This window comes from Ailuropoda melanoleuca, chromosome 12 (assembly GCF_002007445.2).
Source record: "Ailuropoda melanoleuca isolate Jingjing chromosome 12, ASM200744v2, whole genome shotgun sequence".
Classification (NCBI taxonomy): Eukaryota; Metazoa; Chordata; class Mammalia; order Carnivora; family Ursidae; genus Ailuropoda; species Ailuropoda melanoleuca.
In genome coordinates, this window is record NC_048229.1 from 39920360 (window position 1) to 39943550 (window position 23191).

At 48.2% G+C, this 23191-nt stretch overlaps 1 protein-coding gene and 1 long non-coding RNA gene across 9 annotated transcripts; one reads left to right on the forward strand and one right to left on the reverse strand.

Annotated features, from left to right (window-relative positions):
• Positions 1–953: 953 nt before the first annotated feature.
• Positions 954–11221, reverse strand: ZBTB32 (zinc finger and BTB domain containing 32). Of its 8 annotated transcripts, none has more exons than XM_034638382.1 (7): positions 10073–11213; positions 3325–3410; positions 2495–2641; positions 2162–2235; positions 1981–2049; positions 1695–1856; positions 954–1526 (listed from the first exon to the last, which is right to left on the reverse strand). In XM_034638382.1, exons 2-7 carry the CDS (start codon positions 3339–3341, stop codon positions 1249–1251), a joined length of 747 nt encoding a protein of 248 aa, XP_034494273.1. In that variant the 5' UTR covers positions 3342–3410; positions 10073–11213; the 3' UTR covers positions 954–1248. The 8 variants fall into 8 exon arrangements, with proteins under 8 accessions (XP_034494273.1, XP_034494274.1, XP_034494271.1 ...); XM_034638383.1 differs by lacking the exon at positions 10073–11213 and adding an exon at positions 4804–5255; XM_034638380.1 differs by having other exon boundaries at positions 2495–3410; positions 10073–11221.
• On the forward strand, positions 1235–12423 carry LOC117795157. The gene is made up of 2 exons (XR_004618996.1): positions 1235–1346; positions 12092–12423. It is a non-coding gene; the product is annotated as an uncharacterized LOC117795157 (long non-coding RNA).
• The last annotated feature ends 10768 nt before the right edge of the window (positions 12424–23191 follow it).

Sequence of the window (23191 nt, forward strand, 5' to 3'; positions counted from 1 at the left end):
CCCGGGGGGAGGGGAGGGAGAGGTGGGGCGGGGCGGCTGCGGCTCACGATAGTAACCAGCGCTGCCGCGGGGCCAGCGGGAGCCGGGGGCTGGGCCGGCCACGCGCGGGGCACCACGGGAGCGGGAGTCCGAGGACAGGCGGCCGTCACCCTTAGACCGCGCCTGAAGAGCATAGACCCGGTGTTGCGGCCCGAGAGGGGTGAGGCGCAGGGACCTTCGGGAAATGTAGTCCAGGCGCCTCGCTCCTTCCGCCGGGAGCTAGGGCCGCGAGAGCTGAGACTATAGGGTCCTAACCGGACCCAGAAAACCATCTCCGGGGCTGCCGGGAAGTGTGGTTCTCGCCCCAAACTACTCCTATTGTTCTTGTCGAGACCAGGGCACATATGAACTACCACTCCCAGGGTGCAGTAGGCTTCGGACCCTGGGTGTCCCAGAGACACTGGGAAATGAAGTTCGCGGCTGCAGGAGGCGTGGGGTAGGTAGGAAAGGGGCAGCGGCAAAGGATTAGTCTCAGTTGGAGGCGCCCCTCGGCTGCAGTTCTGCGCAGCACGGAGGGGAGATGCTCGAGAGGCCGCAGCTTTGCGGTCCTTGTGCACGAGAGGAAGAGGGTAGCTGAAAGCTCAAGGAGAGGAGGAGGGTGGAGCTCGCGTTCCTCAAGCCCCGGGCTGGGGGTCCCAGACTCAGATTCTGCGCATCATTGCTTGCTGTGGAAGAGGCGAATAACTTGGTTTCATACAGCATCTGCCAACAGGGCTTGCTGCTAAGTCAGCCTGGACTTCGCGGCCCTCACGGGTCCCTGCCTCTGGTGGAGAAGAGGGAGACCCGGGAGATGGAGGTGGCCCCCCGCGTTGAACGGTGGATGCACCGCCACCAGGGGCCGCCACAGGACAAGGGGCAAGGCTGCCCTTCCTTCCCTCTCCCCTGCTCACAGACTAAAGTCTGGACTCTGGTCCTGAGAGGAGGGCACAGGAAACTCTTTATTTGATTATCGAATCGCCAGTTCCCGCATAATTTTCACTCGTGCAAACTTCACTGCTCACACCCCACACGGGCTCGCTGACCCAGGATTCTGGGGCCCGCGGTCATCTGGGAGAAGGCTTTCAGCGCCTTTCCTGCGGTGCTTCTTGGAGCCGAATTTGCTAGGCTGCCATAGCTGCGGTGCTGGGTCAGAAACCTAGCCAGCCTGTCGGCCCGTCTTTCATTCTTTAATCATATTGTTGGCTGAAGCCAAAGAAGCTATCAACACCCTCAGGTGGTGGAGGAAGGGGACCTACAGGGAGAGGTCGAGGCTCGGGACGGCCTCGAAGAGGAGGAGTACAGGAAGGTGGAGCGAATGGTCCATCCAGGTGGGAGCTGGCTGGGCGAGTGGCCGCGCATGTGCGCCTGCATGGAAGCCAGGCTGGGGCAGCCGGCCCGGCACAGAGGGCAGCGGTAGGGTGCGGCCCCATGCGTCCGCAGGTGCTTGGTCATGGCTGAGAAGTCCCGGGAGCGCTGGGGGCAGAGGCTACAGGAGAAGGGCTTCTCTCCTAGGGCAGGTGGAGGGGAAGGCCGGTAAAGGAAAGAAGGGGGTGAAGTCTGGCGTAGGGGTTGATCTGGGCAACTGGGCAAGGGAATTGTGTGGGAGCAAACCACACAGCAGACAGACCGGAGTTTGGAAGGGAGCAGATACTTTGCACTGGGCGGGGAGCCCATACCTGTGTGGACTCGGTAGTGCGTCTCCAACTGATGCTTGAGTGAGAACCTTTTTCCACAGACAGAACAAGAATAGGGCCGAGAGCGAGCAGGTGGGGGTGGGGGAGGTTGTTGGAGAGATGGGCCTGCTGTACTCACATGACCCACACAGGATGCAAGTGCACCTGTGGGGACAGAGAAAGCAAAGGAGGTCAGGGCTTGGAATCCCAAAGCTGACCCCTGGTACTCCCAGACAAGACATCAGGAGCTACAGTGGGGCTGAGGCAAAAGCACCCTCACCCTACTCACCTGTGTGCCTCTGATCAGACTCTTCCATCTCCCCAAGACTGAGCTTTGTGGGGCCCTGGGGGAGGGAACCTGGAGGGAGCAGAGTGAAGGAGGTGACCTACTCAGGCTGGACTCCCGGAGTCCCAGCCTTAGGAGAGAGAGACCACATTACAGCATTTGTACAGGGCACTGATGGGCTTACCTGGGGCAGGACTGGAGTTGGCCAACTGGTTCTGGTTCCAGAGACCTTTCTCAGGGTTCAGGGACAGTGGGATCCTGGGGATGGGGTGGGGAACAGTTAGCCTTGGCAAAATCTGGGGTCCTGGCCAGACCCTTCCTGGAGAGGGAGGTGTCATGAGTCCTCCTTGGGGGCTGGGCTTTGAATTCCCCTGTGGTGGAAGCTTCTTGTCCTATCACCAGTTCAGGAAATGTACAGTAGAGATAAGAGATGTGGTGCCCTTCTACCCATCACTGCTGCCTATCTTGAGCCACTTCCTCCCAGCCAGGGAGGTCTTCCATTAGGCTCTTCACTCACCTCTGGTCCCGACGCCAGACCTCCTGCCAGGCTCCAGTGATGGGGGTGCTATGGGAGAAGGGAGTGCCATATCTGGGTGGCAACAGCAGGATGCTCCATAGGGCAGGCTGGCCTGTCCCCAACCAGGGGGCCTCAGCCCACCAGGGCCTAGGAATGACGCTTGTTTGGAGGGAACCTGGTGGGGGAAGGGGGCCAGAGAACTCCCGCAGACTTTCCTCAGAGCCCCCTGGACTCTCTGTCACCCACATAATCACTTCTTGCTTCCCATCTGTTCCACCATGGCCAAAAGGGGATTGCTTGAGTTTTTCCTTTGATCTCATCTGCTCCCCTGCACCCTCCTGCATTGCCTCTGCTATCTCAGGGCTCTCTCTTGGTGGACTTTGCTCATGCAGTGTCTCCCGTTCTCTCCAACCAGCTTTAACAAATTGCTCTGGTCTCTGCTCTCCATGTCCCTCCAGTCCTCTCTCAGAATCCCTTGTGGGTTTCTCTGGCTCCTCCTGATGTTCCTTAAGTCCTGGACCCAGTTCTCTAGCCCTGTCCCATCGAGCCCTCCTGCATGCCTCTTCCAGGGACTGCACCCCCAAGGCTCGGGCCGCTTCCTCAAGGGGTCCCAGTTCTCCAGGCTGCAGTTCTACACTCTCCCCATAAACAAAGTACAGAAGCTGGGCAAAGGTAGAAGGGCTGATGCCTTTCACCAGAGCCCAGCGGCCCCTGCGGCCTAGCTGCTGGCTCACACCTGCCAGCACCAGGCTGTGGGCAGGGAATTCTTGGCTTCCCACAGTGATCAAGGTATCACATAGTGCTGGCCGGAGCCTGGCTGCTAGCCGTACCAGCCGATCAGAGCCATAGGGGCTAGGCAGTCTTGTCGTCGGGAACAGGGGCATTTTGCCTTGCCTGGATACCAATCTCAGAGGACCTGAAAGAAAGGCCACAGGTTGAGTCCATGGTGGAAAGGGGAGGGACGAACAGCATATTCTCAAGCCTGTGGAGGTGAGGGGAGAAAGAGTGAGTTGCTGGTTCAGAGCTGTCTGTGCCCTGAATGGAACAAATTAACCCAAGAGAAGACCCAAGCTTATCCAGAATCATAACGGACCAGGGGGGAGGGGTGAAGGTGGGGGTGGCAGGAGAATGGGAATTAGACCATATTCAGGACTTAAAGAGTAAGGACAAGGCACTTAATGACCTTATAAAATAGTGGGTTCAAGGCTAGTATAGATGGGTCCTGCCAATTGGCAGTCTCTGACTTAAAAGAGAGCAGATGCTGATATTTCTGCTACTCTAAGTCCTTCTGCAGGGAAAGATACCTTGGAGCAGGCCAGGCTTTCTTCTTTCCAGACAAAGAGATCACTATAAGACCCAGTCAGACCTTGCAGTTAGGGATGGAGCAAGACACAGCTTCATGGAAGAGTTTTGTTTTGTTTTTTGTTTTTTGTTTTTTTTTTTAAGATTTTATTTTTTTATTTATTCGACAGAGATAGAGACAGCCAGTGAGAGGGAACACAAGCAGGGGGAGTGGGAGAGGAAGAAGCAGGCTCATAGCGGAAGAGCCTGATGTGGGGCTCGATCCCATAACACCGGGATCACGCCCTGAGCTGAAGGCAGATGCTTAACCGCTGTGCCACCCAGCTGCCCCCATGGAAGAGTTTTGAAAGCTAGTGCCGCCCCCACCCCCACCCCATCACATGGAGCTGAGTAGTCCTCTGAGAGGCAGAAAGGACAGTAAGACTGAGGTCATAGCTGCAGGAGGGCATGCCCTATGGCATCAATCAATTATCTCCCTATGGCTGAAACTTCTAGAACATGTCGTCAGAGAAGGACCTAGAAGAGACCCATCCAGTGGGTTGAGAGTGCAGGTGCAGAAGCCACGGAAGAGAAGGTTCCCATGAAGGATGGAGAGAGATTTTGGAGAAAGTTTTGACCCCTGAGGAAGTGGGAGAAAGGAAAATGGGAACTATATAGAAGAGGCTATTTTCTTTCCAGATTAGGATAAGGAAATGCTTTAATTTTGTTTTTCATAAGCCAAAAGCAAAGAATAGAAAGAGCCAACAAGGCAGCAATTTATCACACATCAAAACTACCACAGTGACTTTTAAGAAGAGAACTGGGAACCCAGATACTAAGAGACAGACCTAAGTGTCTCAGTGCCCAGTAGGCATATTCTTCAGTGTGGGCTCATCATGAGTAAGGACGCTTGTGGGGAGGGTTACTACTTGGACACCTCAGGGAGAAGGCCACAAGTTGGTAGGAAGTGGACAGAAAAAGGGGTGTAATGGGAGGAAAGTCTCAGCTGGGGAGAAGCAACCACTCACCGGTTGTAGCTTCCTCCTGGACACCGCATGTTCTGAACTGCTGTTGGGGCTCTTGGGGCCCCCCTGGAGCTAGCCCCGCCCCTGACCTCACAGTCTTCCATTGGGTGTCCCAAGTATAAATCTGCCACAGTCCCCCAAGGGGGTGTGGTTTTATACCCCTGGCTCTACTTCACCCCTCTAGGAGAGACCACCTCCTCTACCAGATTCAAGACATTCTGCCTCCCTTCCTGTCTCCTTACTTCATTTGTGAACTTCTAGAGTCAGAGAAGTTCATGTGAAGGGGGTGCCTGGCTGACTCTGTAGAGCATGCAACTCTTGATCTCGGGGTTGTAGGTTTGAACCCCATGCTAGGTGTAGCGATTACTTTAAAAAAATAAAATAAAAATCAAGGGGTGCCTGGGTGGCTCAGTCAGTTAAGTGTCTGCCTTCTGCTCAGGTCGTGATCTTGGGGTCCTGGGATCAAGCCTCATGCTGCATCAGGCTCCTTGCTCAGCCGGGAGTCTGCTTTTCCCTCTTCCTCTGCCCCTCCCCTCCCACTCATGCACACTCGTGCATTTTCTCTACTCTCTCTCTCTCAAATAAATAAAAATCTTAAAAAAAAAGAAAAGAAAAGAAAAGAAAGCAAGCAAGCTAGCTCATCTCGCAACAAGAACCTTGGAATAATCAGACCCGCATTTGAGTCTCATCTCTGCCATTTACTAGTTGAGTCACGTTGGACAAGTCACCTCTCTGAGCCTCAGTTACCTCATCCATGAAATAGGGATAACCTTTGCTTACCTCATTTGGAGGTGAGGGTGAAGATGAAATGAAATGATGAATGTGAAAGTGGTTTGTCAGTACATAGCATCATTCAAATAGGATTAGTTCTTCTGAGAAGTGTCAGAGCCCTAGCAGCTGGAAGCTGTTTCTACTACCCCAGAAGTAAAAAGGGCTGAAACATCTGGATTCCAAGGAGAGAGTGAAGGAGGGCTAAAAGCATGCCTTGTCCTTCCTCTCCCTGACTTAGTACTAGGAAGCCTTAACTGCTCTGTGGAAATGACCTCTGTCATCTGGGCCACCACTGGGGACTGAATGTACGAGTGACTCAGATTCTCCCATCAAGCTCTGAAGGGGGCAACCCCAGGAAGGGCTGCGGTGGTCTTCGAAGAGAAAACTCCCTTTTCTTGGGTTGATGACAAATGACATTTCTCTGAAATCAGAACTCCGGGGTTTCTTTCACTTCCTGTCAAAAGGGTCAAGCTCTCAGGAGATTTCCCCTGTTTTCACACTTTAGCGCTCGTTAACCTGGGGAAAGGATGAGGTCTGAAAGACTCAAATTTCTTTTTCCATTTTTTATTATTCCATTATCCCTCATCCTGTGGCAATTTTTTCATTCATTCAACAAGCGTAGAGAAATCATTTATGACATGTGCCTGGTATATCATATATGCCGAATAAATAACTGGAAGATAAACAAATCAGGCATTGGTAGGCTGCTCTGGTGACCTGACACAGTCTGGTTCACCTTAGGATTCTCCCTTAGATCCTGGTCCCCTCCTAGACCCAAATATTATGTCCCTAAACTCGCATTTCTCCCTTTGGCTCCAGGACCCCGAAGTGTTCAGACAGCCTTCTACTTTCTCCCTCCAGACCTAACATGCCTTGCCCCTCTACCTCTCATTCTAGCTTGGGTATAGGCAGATGTTAATCCTTCCTAGATCAGACAGGGTGTGCCAATGGGTGGGGCTGGTGGAGGGGCAATAATAGGGTGGGGAGAGGGGAAGCTGAGTCAGAGTGAAAGGGAAAATGCAAATGGACAGGCTGTATTCATGTGCTACTCTGAACGTTAAATATTTTCCATTTCTGAGCTTTCTAATTCCTCATACCACCACACCCGGGAACTCATTAGACACCCATATAAAAGACACTTGGCCTGGACATAAAAAAGCACCAATCCCTGATATGTATGTATACAGAGAAAAGCATCCTTTCTTCAACACAGTAATACAGTCTCTAAACGTATGGAATAAGTGGGGAAAACCATGAGAGAAACCCCAAGTATAGAAGAAAAGGTACAAGGGTCTGGAAGATTACATCATCACCCAGTGGCCTCATCTCCCAGCCCTACTCCATGTGCCTGTGACTCAGCTCCCCCACTGGTATGATTTGCTCATTGGTGATCAACAATGTTGGAGGCTGTGCTTAAAGGGCAGCATCCTCTGTAAGCCAAGTGTAGTTGACAGGGAGTGTCAGCAGGCTTTCAGGAAACCTAATAGGGAGAAGAAGGGCAAGGGGACTCCCCCTTCAGTGAACAAAAGCCCCCAAGATTGGGAAACCCCATTTTGCCTCCTACCTGGTGTCTACCCCACTTAAGGATATCCTTCTTAGAGGTATCCCCAGGGCCCTTTACACATCAGGCCTTAGGCTGGTGATACTCTAGGCCCTTCTCCCTGCATTCTTGACTACGCAGTCCAAGCCATCTTGCATTGAGCAGTGACAGCAGAAGCACAAGCAAATAGCACTTTGACTTGGAAGAGTAGGGACACTGATAACTCTGTTCTTGAAAAGTCCCATCACAGTCTCAAAAACCTTGTCCATCTTCCACTTCCCAGGCGTACTCTGTAGGAATCACCTGCAGTTGACCCCTGGGGTAGACCCAGGAAACCACTGGTTCTGAGGACACAAACCTGCATCCTGGGACAGGGTAGAGTGAGTAGGAGAGATTAGATAGGACATAACTGGAAGGAAGTATGTGGGAAAAAGAGGTATGATTTTTGCCTCTCAGTCCCAATACTCATATTACTAAATAAAGTTCAAAATCTACTATTTTTAAAATTCTAATTGATAGGCATGACCATAAGCTCCTTCATATGCCCCTGCAGGTACAACCCAGCTTGATATAAAAATATCAACACAGCAATACAAGTATGGATTCTCTTTAAATACAATTAAAACAAAACCATCAGAATAGGCCAATTAGAGGAATGATTATTTGTTTTATGAAAAATGTTCTCCCTTTATCTCACTTGTTTTAAATACTGAGTATTCCAAAGCTGAGTTAAACAAGATTCAATTTAGAAAAATTATATGAACTTTCCACTTTTTCCAGGAACACATCTTTTTCTTCAAATTAAGGTAGTTAAATTCCCCCACAGCATTTTATGCAGATGAAGGCCAATTATCCAAATCTTACATAAACTTTCAAATGCCCACTCTTTCTAGTTAAGTACATCCAACACATACCAGAGAAGAGACACCACGGAGTAAATTAGTTTCTTTCTTCCCCTAAATCTATGTTTCGTATAACTGAAGAACCAGTATAATCATAGCCAGGTGAGCTGCATCTAGGTCATAGAGACCCTATCCTAGCATATCTTTTGTGGATCAAGTGAAAAAGAACTAGACTAGAAGTAAAAAAAAATTAGGTTCCACTGCATCTTCTCTGTGGGTGGCCTTTTTCTTCAGCCCTACTATGGGGCTAACTCTTCTGAGATCCTCAATTTGCTCACAGGGGCTGTTCTCAAGACCAGTACTGAATGCCAATATTGTGTTAAACCCACTCTGTTAAACCCAGACTCCCTCTGGCTGTGTCACCCCCTCCCCCTTGGGCCACAAATCCCAAGGGCATCTAGGAAGGGCCCACCTGCACATGTATCCCTCAGTTCTAGGCTGTGCTCTGGGAACTTGGAACCCTGGACTTCCTTGCCTAAATGGCCCACTTTCAGGACCTACACAGCCCTCAACCCCAGGTCTATACTCAGGAGGATGAACTGTGTGACTGATGTACACACCCCAGGCCCTGGTCGTGTGTGAGGGGCAGGTAGACTGAGCTCAGACATACAGACTAATATGCCTTGAAATGTGGGCCAACACCAGGTATGGGGGAAAAAGGGGAAAATCTTCATTTCTAGTCTGGCCTAGGCCCCATAAATAATACAGGACCCTGCTTAATTCCAATGGTTCTTAATGTCATAGGTTAAGGGAATTACCATCCTTTTTAAAATTGTAAGCCACAGAATCAACACTTTACATCAGAAAATTATAGATACTCGTACCATTGTGCATGTGAATTACAAGGAATTCATGGACTGAAGCCAGTCCTCGGACAGGTTAAATACTCCTTGTTTATCCTTGTGGCCGCTTTGCATGCCCCCACCAACAACATGCACACAGTTTTTCTTATGATTTCCAGGAGCTCAAAAACCCTTGAAATCTATTCATAGACCACTCCCTTGCATCCCCCACCCAAGGTTTAAGAACTCTGGGTATACATGAAAGCATTCTGAAAGCTTTAATACCATGTAGAACTTGAACAGCTGAATGAAATTCGGTATCAACACCCTGCCCCATAAGAATAAAAAATCTTCTGTAAAGACAACCTGGGTGATTTCCTAAGGAGCAGGATATCTCACACACATCTTCCTGTGCTGCAGTACAACATCCATCTTCCCTATGCATCTGGCCCCATTCTCACTGTCTGATATCTTCTGGGAATGAACAGGGTTTGGAAAAAAGTGAACCGAAAGGCCCTAACATGACCCAATCCTGTTTTTTTCTGGAGTCGCATGGCAATAATATTTCATGGAAGGCAAACAACCTCTGAGATTCAGAAACTCCCTCCTCAAGAACCTCCAGAAGACCTTGGGCCTAACCTCCTGCCCAGGTTATCTAACCTGGGCTGACACTGGAAAATCTGTACCTCAACCTGGAGTCCGGCGACACTCCCCCCCAAACCTTGCAGCCACATGTTCTCAGCACAGCCTGGATGCAATGGCCATTGACAACTTCCCATTGGGCTTTTAACCTTGGCAACTCTCACTCTCAGCCCAGGCTGGATCCTAAGACCCCAGAAAATCTCTAAAGTACACACTAGTTTCATCTTTTGGCCAGTGACTCCCAATAAGCTCTGGAGAGTCACAGTCCTCTCCTTCCACTCACCAGATCCAGACTCAGTCCAGAGCCCTCAGACAACCTCTCATGGTTCAAAGGCCATACCTCATGGCCAATGACGCCACGCAGAGCTCCAGGGGCCTCCAACTGCCCCACAATACACTTCCAAATCAAGTTAGCCCCAGGGACCATGGACCAACTCAGGGCATGTTGGCCTGGCCTCTACCAGCCTGGGTCCAAAGGTGCCTAGGAAGCCCCATTGCCAGCCTTGCCAGGGCAAAGGGAGTCCCCAGGGACTAAAGCCCTCAACCCTCACAGCGACCACTCAAACCCTCATAGCCCAGTTTGGCCTGGGCCAGTGCCAAGCCTGAAGAAGTGTAAGAAAAACCATGGCACTCACCGACTCGGATCCTGGTCCTCTTCCCACAGCCTCACATAACGGCGCAAGCTCGAGTGGCCGTTAGAAAGTGGTGAGCCTTGCGGGGCCAAGAGCTCGAGGCCGCGGCGCGTGTACGGCTTGCCTGGCGCGCCTGGATTCCGAGGCGGACGCTGATTGGCTGCGGCGCTGGCCGCGCCCTGCTGAGCATGCTCAATGTTCTAAGAGGCACCTAGGACAGCTCCACTTGCTCTCTCCCACCTCGTGCCCCGCCCATTGGCTGCCGAGCTCCCAGCCACCCAGCTGGCTCTGTGGAGTGGCAGGGCCTTGGAGTCTGATCGGTCCGCGGACTTGGGGTTCAGGTCTCTAACGCTGAGATGTTACCCTCCAGCTTGCCCCCCTCCCCTGCTGAGTGGCTGTGGAATTTGCCCTCCCTCCCACCCTCTCTGTGAAAAGGCTGGGCCCTGAACTTCCTTCGCCTCAATAGTCTTGGAAACTCCCCTCCGCAAGGGCTCAGGATACCACCGCTTTCTTGCTTCTGTCTTGCCACCCTAAAGGGGTTACCCTTTCACCTCTCTCTCAACCCCTGACAGTCTATGAAGTGTGTGTCTGTGGTTGGTTGGGAGGCCCTAAAGAGCCAGCCAGGCTTCGGGTGCCTGTGGGCAGCTTCCCTTTCCCGCCTCTTGCCCTACCCACCACTGATTAGTTACAGAACGCGCCCTGCCTCACCCGGAAGTATGCGGGAGAAGGAAAGCACAAGAGGCGGCAGTGCCTTGACCCGTGATTTGTCTAGATGCTCGCGCTTCAAATGCTCATTGCCTGTCAGCTGACCCAGGGTTTTAACTGCGTACTTCGTGGACTAGCCATCTCCCCCCTCATACACACACACCGCACTGTAGAGAGAATGGCCCGTTGCTCTGCCCCGCCATTAATTGGCCAGGGCTAAGAGCTCAGCCAGCTGGCGTTCTATCCCTGCAGGGTTTTGGTGCTGACAGGCGACGAGCTCGCACCGCGCCAGTCTGGGAGCTGATACTGCCTCTCCAGTCCCACTAGCCCGGCTGCGGTTGCACTGCTGATTGGTTGGCCTCACTCTCTTCTAAGTGGCTTAGCTTTGGGTCCGCGCTCGGACACACCCAATGAAGAGTTAGGGCGCCTTGAGGAGGCGGGCATTGCCGACCGCTTCCACTTCTGATTGGTCTAGGAGCTTGCTTTTCTTTTGATTGATCAGAGGGCCAGGAGGCGGGAGCCAAGTCCAACGGTTTCAGGCGGCAGTTGGACCTCTGTCCCTGTGCTTCAAGCTCAGCTCCGGGGCTTGGTGGGGTGTTGTCTGGCGCCCACCTCCGCGCAGCTAGCTGAGGAGCTGGGGACGAAGGACAGGCGCAGGGGGACCCTTCTGAGGAGGGCCTGGGACAGTAGCTGCAGCCGAAAGTCGGACGGAGACCGACTAAGGCGAGTGGCCGGCTGGTGGGAATAGACCCCTCAAAAAGCTGGAGAAGACAGGTGCTGTAGCAATAGTAACAGCTCCCGCTCACCGAACCCTTTTGGGGTGCCGCGTTGTGTGCGTCATCTTGTTGACTCCTCAATAACTCTGTGAGGGAGCTGATTACTCTGCTGGTTAATCTCTGAGGCTCATTTGGCTCACGTCCCACGGCTAGAATGGGCATTGCTGGGACTCTGACCTTGTTCTGGTGAGAGTCCAGCATTCGAGCTACACTATGATTACATAGGGTTGGTCATGTAGACGTGGGGTGGGGTCTGATGTGATCACGTGGCCCTGGTTTACCTACAAATGAGAGTTTTTTAAATTTTTGTTTTGGACTTGAATTTGATCCTGAAGCCTTCACTCCACGCATATTTTCAAGTCCTCAAACTTTTGGGCAAATGCATTTGCATTCTAGGAAAGGATATTTTAAAAATCGTCCTCATAATTTCTTGCCACTTACACTGAACCAAGCCAGTTTTAAGTGCTTTACATGTACCATCTAGTGGAATTCTTATAACAAGCTCTATCGGACATTTACTGCTATTATTTTCACTTCACAGATAAATGAATTGAGGCTGGAAGAAGAAATTGATTTCCCTAAGATCTCACCAGGAGCAATTGTCAGAGCTGGAATTTGAACTAGGCCTGTTGCAGTCTGACTCCAGAGCCTAAACTCCTAATTCTTGGTATAAACTGCCTCCCATCCTGACAGCTACAGGGTCCAGAGTGTGGGCACACGTGGTCCTGGAAAATCCTCACAGACATCCCAGAAATAGGAATGGTGTCAACACCCATTGGAGCAGACAACCAAGGCTCATAGAGCTGAAGACACTCAGCTCACATAGCTGGTCTGTGGCTAAGCAAGGAGTAGAATGAATATCACATAACCTTCTGAAGCTGAACTCACATTCTTAATGACTCTTAACACTAGTCTCTTCCCATTTGACAGATGAAGAAACTGAGGTCCTGAGGAGAAATCAGAGCTGGAATTCAGACCCAGGTCTATCAGACCCAAGAGAATACCCCCCTGAACCACATTGCCTCTAGGAAGTAACTATCTGGTACATCCTGGGTTGGATCAGGTGAGGAGTCCTCTCACCCAGCCATCCTTGTCTACAAACAATGAGTTAATCTGGTCCCAACTTTGGCTCTAAGGGTGGTTTGGCGTGTATTTCACAGCCCCAGAACTCTGGAGGGAGGGGCTTCTCACTGAGAGGCTCTAATCATAAATGTTACAATTTATTGAGCCATTTTTATGAGCCACACAAGGTGGAAAGCATTCTGCATGCATCATCTCACTGAATCCCTATAGTAATTCTAGAACATAGGGATTGTTACTGTCCCCATTTTACAGGGGAGGGAACTGAGACCAAGGGAGGGATGTAACATTCCTACATTTACCAAACTAGTGATAGGTGGAGCCTAGATGGGAACCCAGAGAACCTGACTGTAGAATCCTCAAATCTAGCTACCTAGCATGTGCAGGCATAAGAAGGTGGAGTGAGGGACTCTGGGTTCTGGCAAGATTGACTAGCAAGAGTTATCAGCTTGGTTCTGGGGCTTGGACTATAAGATTAAGAGACTCAAAGGAGGGGAGTAGAGAAATAACTATTGCTTGTTGAGCAATGCCCGCATGCCAGACCCTGTGTTAACTAAGCTGGAATATATGTTGAGAAGCAGGGAGCTTTGCGGTTAAGAAACTTGACACTGGATCCAAATGCTTGGATTCTTATCCTGGCCCTGCTTCTTTCTAGTTGTCAGACCTTTAGCAAGTTACTTAACCTCTCTTGGCCTCAATTTCTTCATCTGTAAAATGGGGATAATGATAGTAAACACCTTTCAGGACTGTTGAGAAGATTCAATGAACTAATAGAACAGTGGTGTCTCTTTTTGTCTCCAGTGCCCTGAAACTGGGTTGCTTTCTTGCAATCACCATCACCCATCCTTGACTTTGGCATAAACACTGAAAATTAAGGCCCTTATTTGCAATGGAAAATTCTGGGGGAATTGTGTTTCCAGAAGAGTTTGCGAGTGCAAAGGCCCTGAGACAGGAGTGTACTTAGTATGTTTGAGATACAGCAAGAAGTCTGGCTAGAGCTAGGCAGTTCAACTGCACAGATGTTAGACCTAAAAATGACCCTGTACTTTATGCTTGTTAGAGCATAAAAGACATTTCCCCAAGCTTTGATCTCCAGAGAAATGCAAGGCCATGATTACTTTTGAGGTTTCAGGATTCAAGGTTGCTCAAGAATTTAAAGATGAAACTTAGAACTCAAGCCTTCTTGCTCTCCATCCAGGGCTTGTGTGTGGGGATCAGGAGACTTGCATTCACTCAAATATTTACTAAACCAACAGCGTATACCATCTGTGCTGAGCCCTAGAGAAGACTCAGCCTCTTTGAAATCTTTAGATTCAAAGATGTAACCTTCTAGAAAGGAATAATTAGACCTCAAAACATATCCTTCCAGAACCAAGTGAAAATTGTAGCAACTAAAGCCCAGAAGGGGCACTTAAGCCAGGTGTGGGAGAGGGAGAAGGGTGAACAAAGACTTTCCAGAGAAGGTAGTAACACCTGAGTATATATTTTTGGAGTACCTCTTATGTGCTAGGCATGGTTCTTGGTACAAAGTGTATAATGCAAACAAGAAGAGACCAAATGTATGTGTACTTGGGCTGCCGTAACACAATTTTCATAGATGGGGTGGTTTAAGCACCAGAAATTGGTTTCTCACAGTTATGGAGGCTGGAAGTCCAAGATCAAATGGCCAGCATGGTTGGTTTCTTCTGAGGCCTCTCTCCTTGGCTTGCAGATGGCTGCCTTCTCACTGGGCCCTCACGTGGCATTTCCCCTGTGCACGCACACTCCTTGATCTTTTCCTCTTCTTATAAGGTGCCGTAGGCTGAACGTTTCTGTCAATTCATATATTGAAACATAATCCCCACTGTGCTGAAATTTGGAGATGGGGCCTTCAGGGGCAGGGGGGCGGGGATGATTAGATCATAAGAGTGGAGGTTTAATGAATAGCATTAGCACCCTTATAAAAAGGCCCCAGAGAACTCCCTTGCCCCTTTCACCGTGTGATGTTACAGTAAGAAGACAGCTATATATGAACCAGAAAGTATCTCACCAGATACCAAATCTGCCAGTGCCTTCATCTGGGATATCCCAGCTTCCGGAACTGTGAGCTCGAGAACAATAGGTTCCTGTTGTTCATAAGCTGCTTGGTCCATGGTGTTCTACTATAGCAGCCTGAGCGGACTAAGACATAAGGACACCAGTTCTATCGGATGAGGGGCCTCCCTACTCTTATGACCTCATTAATTCTCTCCTTAAAGGCCTTATCTCCAAATACAGCCACATGGTAGGTTTTAGAGGGGACACAATTCAGTCTGTCACACAGAATATCTACCATTGAACAGCTCCCAGTCTGGTAGGGTGATGCACATTATTTACTTCAGAGCGAGGGAACAGAGCAGAATGGTTAAGATGTTAGCTCTGGAACAAGACTGACAGGTTTGGGTCCCGCGTGTACCACTTCTCAACTGTGTGAACTGCAGCAAGTTTTTTCTCCTTTCTGTGCCTCAAGAGAATCGAATAAACAGACACCCATGAAGTTCTTAGAACAGCCCCGAGCGGAGAGCAAGGGCTGATTAAATGTTGGCTATTGTTATTAGTTGCAAGTAAACTTAAAACGATGTGACATGCTCTGAAGAAAAATCATGAGATAGATACTTTAAGAAAGGAAAACAGAACTCTAACCTGGCCAGGGTTTTCCGGAAAGGCTTCCTGGAGGAAGTGATGCTTGCACTCAGATTTTACGAATAATTACTAACCTGACTAGGAGAGGGGTGAGTCCTCCAGGCAATAGGAAAATAGGTTCCAGAGCTCTGGGGTGGGAGCAAGCATAGCCCTGAAGTCCATTGTTGTTGGAGTGGAGACAGCAAAGTGAGGGGGGGCTGGGGGCAGCAGGGGAGAGTGAGGCTGGATGTGGTAGGCAGGGCCTGGCCTAGTAGGCCGTGCTCAGAAGTGCTGGCATTTCCTAAGAACCATGCAAAGTCACAGGAAGAGGTTTTTTTTGTTTTTTGTTTGTTTTGTTTTGTTTTGTTTTGTTTTTACAGAGAATAGTTTAACAAATCCTTCCTGGGAAACCTATGAGCACAGCCATGTGAAGAAGCTTGGGCTGGCCTGTTGTAGGCACATGGCCCAGTGAGACCCATTACCCCAGCCACCTACACCAACTGCCAGCCAGCCATACATGTGAGGGGAACCACCCCAGACCAAACAGCCCCCAGTCACCCCACTAGCTGCCTGCAGCTGCAAGAGTCAGCCCAGGTGAGACCTGCAGAAGAACTGCCTGGCTGGGCTCAGCCCAAATGGTCCCAAAGAATCAGGAGCTAAAAAATAATCCTTTTCAGTCACTGTGTTTGGGCCGGTTAAAAAAGGTAACTGACATGGACCAGAGTAGGTTCTAGGCAACAAATATCACTTGCCTTGATTCTGGATCTTGAAGGTTGAAAAATTCCAGGGCGCCTGGGTGGCTCAGTCTGTTAAAGGTCTGCCTTTGGCTCAGGTCATGACCTCAGGGTCCTGGGAACAGAGACACTCACTGGAGCTCCCTGCTCAGCAGGAAGCCTGCTTCTCCCTCTGCCCCTCCTCCTCCTCCTGCTCGGGCTCACTCTCTCAAATAAAATCTTAAAAGAAAAGAAAGAAGAAAGAAGAAAGAAGAAAGAAGAAAAAAGAAAGAAAGAAAGAAAGAAAGAAAGAAAGAAAGAAAGAAAGAAAGAAAAGAAAGAAAGTTAGTTGAAAAATTCCTTCCATTAACAGAGTTGTTTCTTCAATTTTCTGAATGAATTTTTATGAGATGAACTTTAATGCCCAGGGATCTTTTGATCATTTTTCCCCCAGTAGGACTGGAAGTAGCTCTTCAGAAAGAAACAAAACAAACAAACAAACAAAAACCCAAAAACCACTGGCCTGTTTTGCATCTTTCTATTTCCATTTGCAGAGCATCTGAAAAGGCAGTCAATTAAGGGAGAAATGATTCTATTTCATATTTTCAATAACTCTCTTACTTGGGTTAAATGGTGTGTTCCTTGCTGGGCTCAAGAAGGTGCTGGAGGTGGCCAACTACAATGTGGAGAAGAGTAACAGCCACCTGCTGGTCACAGCCCAGGGGAAACAGAAACAAAGCACTGGATCTGGAGAGAAGCCACTAACTTGCAGTGTCCCTCTAGCGCCCCCTACTGACAAGGCCTAACATCGCGCCAGCTGATAAATACTGGAAGTAAGACGCAATAAATGGATGATTGGCCCAGTGAGTGATGGGGTCCCCAAATACTAATAAAAATGACAGCCATGATAATGGCTACAATTGAATGCTTTTTGTGTCATTTATCTCTGAATCATCAGGAGCAGGGTTATGGGGAGAGAGAATAGTGGTCCTTTCTGCTCCCAGGATTTGTTCATCCTTCCCTAGACTCAGAGCCTGAGTCCACTCTGGGTAGCCAACTTTTCCCTCTGGCAGGCCAGGCCCATTGGGTGGTGCTGAGTCCATCTCTGCTCCAAGGCAGGCATGTGCCCCAGGGATGGTCAGTCCGAGCTCTCTCCAACCCCCACACATGGTGATGGGACAGTGGGCAATGGGAAATAATCCAGAGGAGGGGCCTTGAAATTGCAGAGGGGGGCAAGACCACTACTGGAGGCTCAGACATCCAGACAGGATGTGGATGTGGTGCTGAACCTGCTTGCCTCTCTTCCCTGCTGGTTCTTAAATTTTATTTTCACGTTTTATTTTTCTCCCTAGCACTTATTTCCTCCAACATGTATATTTCCCTCTTTGGTTTTCTTGATCTCCTCTTCCAAAAAGTAAGCTTTTATAAAGGGAGAGATTGAGGTCTGATTTGTTCCCTGCTGGGTGCCCAGATCTAGACCAGTGCCTGGTGCATGCCTATGTTAGGCAAGCAATAAATATTTGAATGTTTGAGTCATTATGTTACTGGCAAGACATTCACAATTTTACCATCTAGGACAGGGACAGATGCAACTTGTGTCATCAACATAGCTTCCTGGGCCCCTAGTCCCTGGGGCTTAAGGGATCTGTGACATTGTCTGCGTAAGGTTGGGTCTCACCATAGTGGCTCAGTGGGTTAAGCGCCTACCTTCCGCTCAGGTTGTGATCCCAGGGTCCTGGGATGGAGCACCACGTTGGGCTCCCTGCTCATGGGGAGCCTGCTTCTCCATCTGCCCCTTCTCCCACTCGTGCTCTCCCTCTCTCTCTCAAATAAATAAAAATCTTTAAAAAAAAAAAAGATTGGTTCTCGCTGGATCTGGAAAATTTGGTTCTTACAATTCTACAGCGTCTGGAATACCCAGGACATTACATCACCATTCTGGAAGAATTTACACAACAATGTAAGTTTTTCCATTGAAGAGCGATTAACCCACATTGGACTCTTGGCACTCACCCCTCACTCAGGAAAAGCAAGGCCAAAACTGGGGAGCCAGCAACTTCAGTGGCCAGATTTTCCCGAAGACTGTTACTGCCTTCAGATCCCCGCCCTTCTGGGAAGCCTGTTTCCTGCTGTCCGCTCTGTCTCTGAGGCAGGACTCTGAGCTCAATTCTGAAGGGACGACAACTAAAAATTCGTTTCTATTCAATGTGTTAAACCATTTGGGCTAATACTAGTAAAATATTTTTTGATAAATTCAGTGAGTTGGCCATTTGATAACATGAACATTTTGTGAGTTGGTTTCTAATGAGTTGCTTTGTGTCCTTATTTCACTCCAGTCCTCAGCCATGTGTAATTTCTTTCTACAATCCAAACTGAAGACATTTTGAAACTATGCCATCAGATAAAAAATTTCAAATAATGACATTGGCCAGGTAGGTACTCTGAAAAAATCATGATGTGAGTGTGAGTGTAACTTATTTTTTAAATATTCATCAGTTATCAAAGTGGGTGATCATTCCTGAATTAAGGAAAATCACCCCTAAAAATAAAGGACATTTCTCGTGCATACACAAACTTTGCCTTTTTTCTCCTTTTTTGAGTTCTACAAATATAGAAACATACAGTTTTTTCATATAAACTTTCAAAAAATTTTTTTATTTATTTGAGAGTGAGCATGAGGAGGAGAGGAGTAGGCTCCCCACTGAGCAGGGAACCCAATGTAGGGCTCGATTTCAGGACCCCAGGATCGTGACCGGAGCCAAAGACAGACACTTAACTGATTGCACCACCTAGGTGCCCCCAAACTTTTTATTTTGGAAGAATTTTAGATTTGCAGAAAAATCACAAAGACAGTACAGAGAATTCTTGAATACCCTTCACCCGGTTTCCCCCAATGTTAACCTATTACATAGCCTTGGTACAATAATCAAAACCAAGAAATCACTGTCAGCACACAACCATTAACTAAACTCCAGACTTTATTTGGATCTTGCTAGTTTTTCCACTAATATATTTTGTCTTCCAGGTTCCAATCTAGGATACCACGTTGCATTTAGCATACATTCAATTTGAGCACGTTGCATTTTTCTCAATGAACAATTTATCTTGGAGATGGTTTCATAACAGCAAATGTAAACATGGCTTCCTTTAAACCCAGGTGCATGGTATTCCATGGTGTGCAAATGAATTATAGAACTCCTTCTCTTCTGACATGATTTAGGCTGTTTCCCAGGTATTGCTTTTTAGTTATTCTTGTACCTAGGTCTTTGCACACACTTGTGAGTGCATTTGCAGAATAAATTCCCAGAGGGAGAATCAGGTGGTCAAAGGGGTGAGAGTTTTACATTTTAGTGACTAAGCCAACCTGCCCTCATGTAAGGAGCGTAAACACCAGTGGATGTAGTCAGAGGTGTGCCTGCTTGATTGCCAGTACAGTTTATTCTTTCCACTCTATCATCTCAGTTGGTGAAAGAGAGACTGCCCCGTGGGGCAGGAGAGGGAGATGAGCCTGGGCAGGTGGCAAGGAGACAGGCCACAAGGGCCCCTTGGTGCCAGGCAGAGGTGCTGGACGTTGTCCTGAGGGCACTGGGGAGCCATGGAGGGTTAGAGGCTGGATCAAGCCATGGACAGATGTGGTCATGTAGAGATGTGGTAGGAAGAGCCATCACATGGCTACCTCTCCCTTGGATGGTCCTGAGAGCCTCACCTGGCCCTCACCTCTCTGTTTCCCTCTCACCCACAGGAGCAGGCATCTGAGTGGAGGGGCTGGGGCAGACATACCTGTCCTGCTGGCTGAGGCTTGCCTTGGCCAGGCCACACTGCTGCCAGTCCGGCCGAGTGAGCCACTTTCTGCAGGCATGTGACCAGGTGGAGCCAAGGAAAGCAGTGACAGATCTGGGACAGGGGTGGAAGCCTGCCTCCCTGCCTTCCCAGAGGCCAGCTCAACCCCCCAGGCCCCAGCATTTGGCAAGGCCTGATTTGTTTTAACGGCTCGGGTAAAATTTGAAAATGTTTAGCAGAATCATTCTTTCCTCAATGCACATCTCACATCCCACAGTGACATTTTGACTAACATTTATTTATTGGTTTTGGAGGACAGCAATAATCATCATAGAATATTTGGAAAATACCAAAATGCCCAAGGAATGAAATAAAAAAATCCCCTGCAAGTATATCCTCTTCCTTCATAACCAATGATAAGCTTTGGGGGACTTTGTTTTACAATTTTAATGCTAACTTGCACATATTTATATTTTTTATCAGAAAAGCAATCATAGGGGCACCTGGGTAGCTCAGTTGGTTTAGAATCTGCCTTCGGCTTGGGTCATGATCCCAGGGTCCTGGGATCAAGTCCCACATCGGGCTCCCTTGCTCAGTGGGGAGCCTGCTTCTCCCTTTCCCTCTGCCCCTCCCCCTGCTTGTGCTCTCACTATCTCTGTCAAATAAGTAAATCTAAAAAAAGAGAGAAAGCAAGCATACCTAGCATGCTCTTTTTGCGTTGAATAACTTCCCAAGTATTCTCCCATGACAAATATTCTTTTGCACTGTGATTTTTAAGGGAAAACCTAATTTATGCATACCAACCTCCATTAATTCCACAAACACTCTTTAAAGACCCTCAGATATAAAGTACCATACTTACTCTAATGTACGCTGAGCCCTTGGGTTGAACATCCCTCAGCGAAAGCAAGAAGCATTTTCAAGTGCAACTTTGCTGTTTAAAGTACGAGTATGGGAGTCACCCTGGTGAATTGGCCTCTGTACACTGGGCATGGTGGAGTCTGCACATTTGAAATCAGGACTCGCACAGCCTCAGAGGATGGTGTATTTCTGCACTTGATTCTCATTACACAGGATTGAGAAAATTCCTGATTCACAATAAAAAGGTCTGTTAGTTCCTGAGCTCTTAGAATGACTGGAGCTCTCTGCCCCGAGGCCAGGACTGTTAGAACCCCCCTTTCACAGAGGGGCACACTAAGGCTCAGATCATGTAGTGAGGCTTGTGACAAGCTGGTGAGGCCTCTTTGCTTTCCTCAGAGAATCTGAGTCACAGACGAGGTCATTATGAACTTGCTCATGAGGACACGCCTGAATTTAAAAGCAGATTAGGCCGGAATCCCCCTTTCCTTGACACACGTTTATAGGGCAGTGAAGTATGTGCATGGGATCAGGGAGATTTTCATTGCGGAGCCTGCAGGAAAGCCACTTAGGCCAGGTACCCCAGGGCAGCTCTTGTGTGTTGAAGTGTGGTGTGTCGGGGCGCCCGGCTGGCGCGGTCGGTCAAGAGTCTGACACTTGATTTCGGCTCAAGTCATGATCTCAGGGTGGTGGGATCAAGCCCCGTGTCGGGCTCCTCCCTTGCTCCGCACAAAGTGTGCTTGTCCCTCTCCCTCTGCTCCTCCCCCTGCTCACTTGTGCTCTCTCTCTCAAATAAATAAATAAATAAAACCTTTTTAAAAATAAAAATAAATTTTAAAAAATGCTGTGTATCACATCTACATGGTGTTTTAAAATTCTGGCTTGCAAATAAAGCTATACGTTGTTCAGTATTTTAGAAACCACTTTCCTTGGTTTTGAAAAATGATAGATAATCTTTACACAAAGATTTTCAACATTATAAAGATATGTATGGAGTCCTTCGTGGGGAATATATATATATATATATCTATATATATATATATATAATTTTTATAAAAATGGGGGCGCCTGGGTAGCTCAGTCATTAAGCGTCTGCCTTCGGCTCAGGGCATGATCCCAGCGTTCTGGGGTCAAGCCCCACATCAGGCTCCTCTGCTGGAAGCCTGCTTCTTCCTCTCCCATTCCCCCTGCTTGTGTTACCTCTCTCGCTGGCTGTCTCTCTCTCTGTCAAATAAACAAATAAAATCTTAAAAAAAAATGAGATCAGTTATGTATCCTGTTCTGCTCCTTGCCTTGTTTACTTAACAACAGATCAAGATGATCTCTGACGCATCTATACCCTGGAATGCATTGCTACAGTAAAAAAAAAAAAAAAAGAGGTGAATTCATAAACACTGACATGGAAAGTGACCATAACATATAGTTAAGTGAAGAAAGCAAGTTACAAAGCAATATTTTAAAGCATGATTCTATTAAGCACGTGTGCGTGCTTATGTAAATATCTATAGATGTGTCAGTATAAACTTCTGAAAAGCCGAAAAGGACATTCATCATGTGTTAATAGCAATTATCTAGGGGGGTTGAACCAGATTTGGGGAGGGGTGGTGATTTACTGGGGGTGAAATATGGGACGCTTCCCTTTCTAAATTTTTATAATCTTTAAGCAGAAGGGTTACAAATGATTTTGGGGTTTTTTTAAAAAGTATTTTTTCCATTCTTTTAAACATTATTCTAAAAATATTGACCCATTTCTTTACAAAGAAAAGACCAGCCTTGAAAATGTATCTGTGGGAATAGAAGTACTGTATGTGGTTTGCAAGTTTTTCTACTCTGCATTTCTTGGAGATTTCTCCATGTTAAAACATTATTTTGTACTACTGTGCGGTGTTCTAGACTTCAGACAGGGCATGGTTAACTTAACCAGTTTCCTACAGAGGCCCATGTAGGTCACTGCAATGAACATCCTTATACATACTTTCCAATTATTTATGCCATTATGACATCTTTTTGTATTGGCTCACATAGCTCTATCTTCTTAAACAGCCCCAGGGAATCCAGTCCAAGGATAGAATATGAGTCGTACAACCCACTCCCTGCTGAGTGATGTTTCCCGTTCTTCACCCTAACAAAAAACCTCTTTGACCATTACAGATTTTGAAAAGCATATTTTAAGGGGCCCCTGGGTGGCTCGGTTGATTAGCATCTGCCTTCAGCTCAGGTCATGATCCCAGGGTCCTGGGATCAAGCCCTGTGTCGGACTCCCTGCTCAGCGAGGAGCCTGCTTCTCCTTCTCCCAACTTGTGCTCTCTCTCGCTATCTCTGTCGTTATCTCTGTATCTCTCTCTCAAATAAATAAATAAATAAAGTCTTCAAAAAATAAAAGCTGATATCTGAATTCATCTGCAGACCAGTGGAGTAAATGAGGACCCTGGGAAATGTCATTTGGTGGGGAAGGGAGCCAGGCCCTCTTAGCAGGGCCGAATTACTATAAAATGGACAGAGGTTGGCCTGCTTGAGAGAGGACAACAGTGAGGATGAGATCCCTAGAGTGTTTGCTGTAATGCATCCAT

Excerpts from the sequence above, each read along its gene's own strand:
- ZBTB32 (XM_034638380.1), bottom strand. The coding sequence starts at position 3,378 with ATGCCCCTGTTCCCGACGACAAGACTGCCTAGCCCCTATGGCTCTGAT. Across the intron at positions 1,857-1,980 it reads GTCTGATCAGAGGCACACAG|GTGCACTTGCATCCTGTGTG; the intron begins GTGAGTAGGGTG and ends CTGTCCCCACAG. Across the intron at positions 1,527-1,694 it reads GCACTACCGAGTCCACACAG|GAGAGAAGCCCTTCTCCTGT; the intron begins GTATGGGCTCCC and ends CACCTGCCCTAG.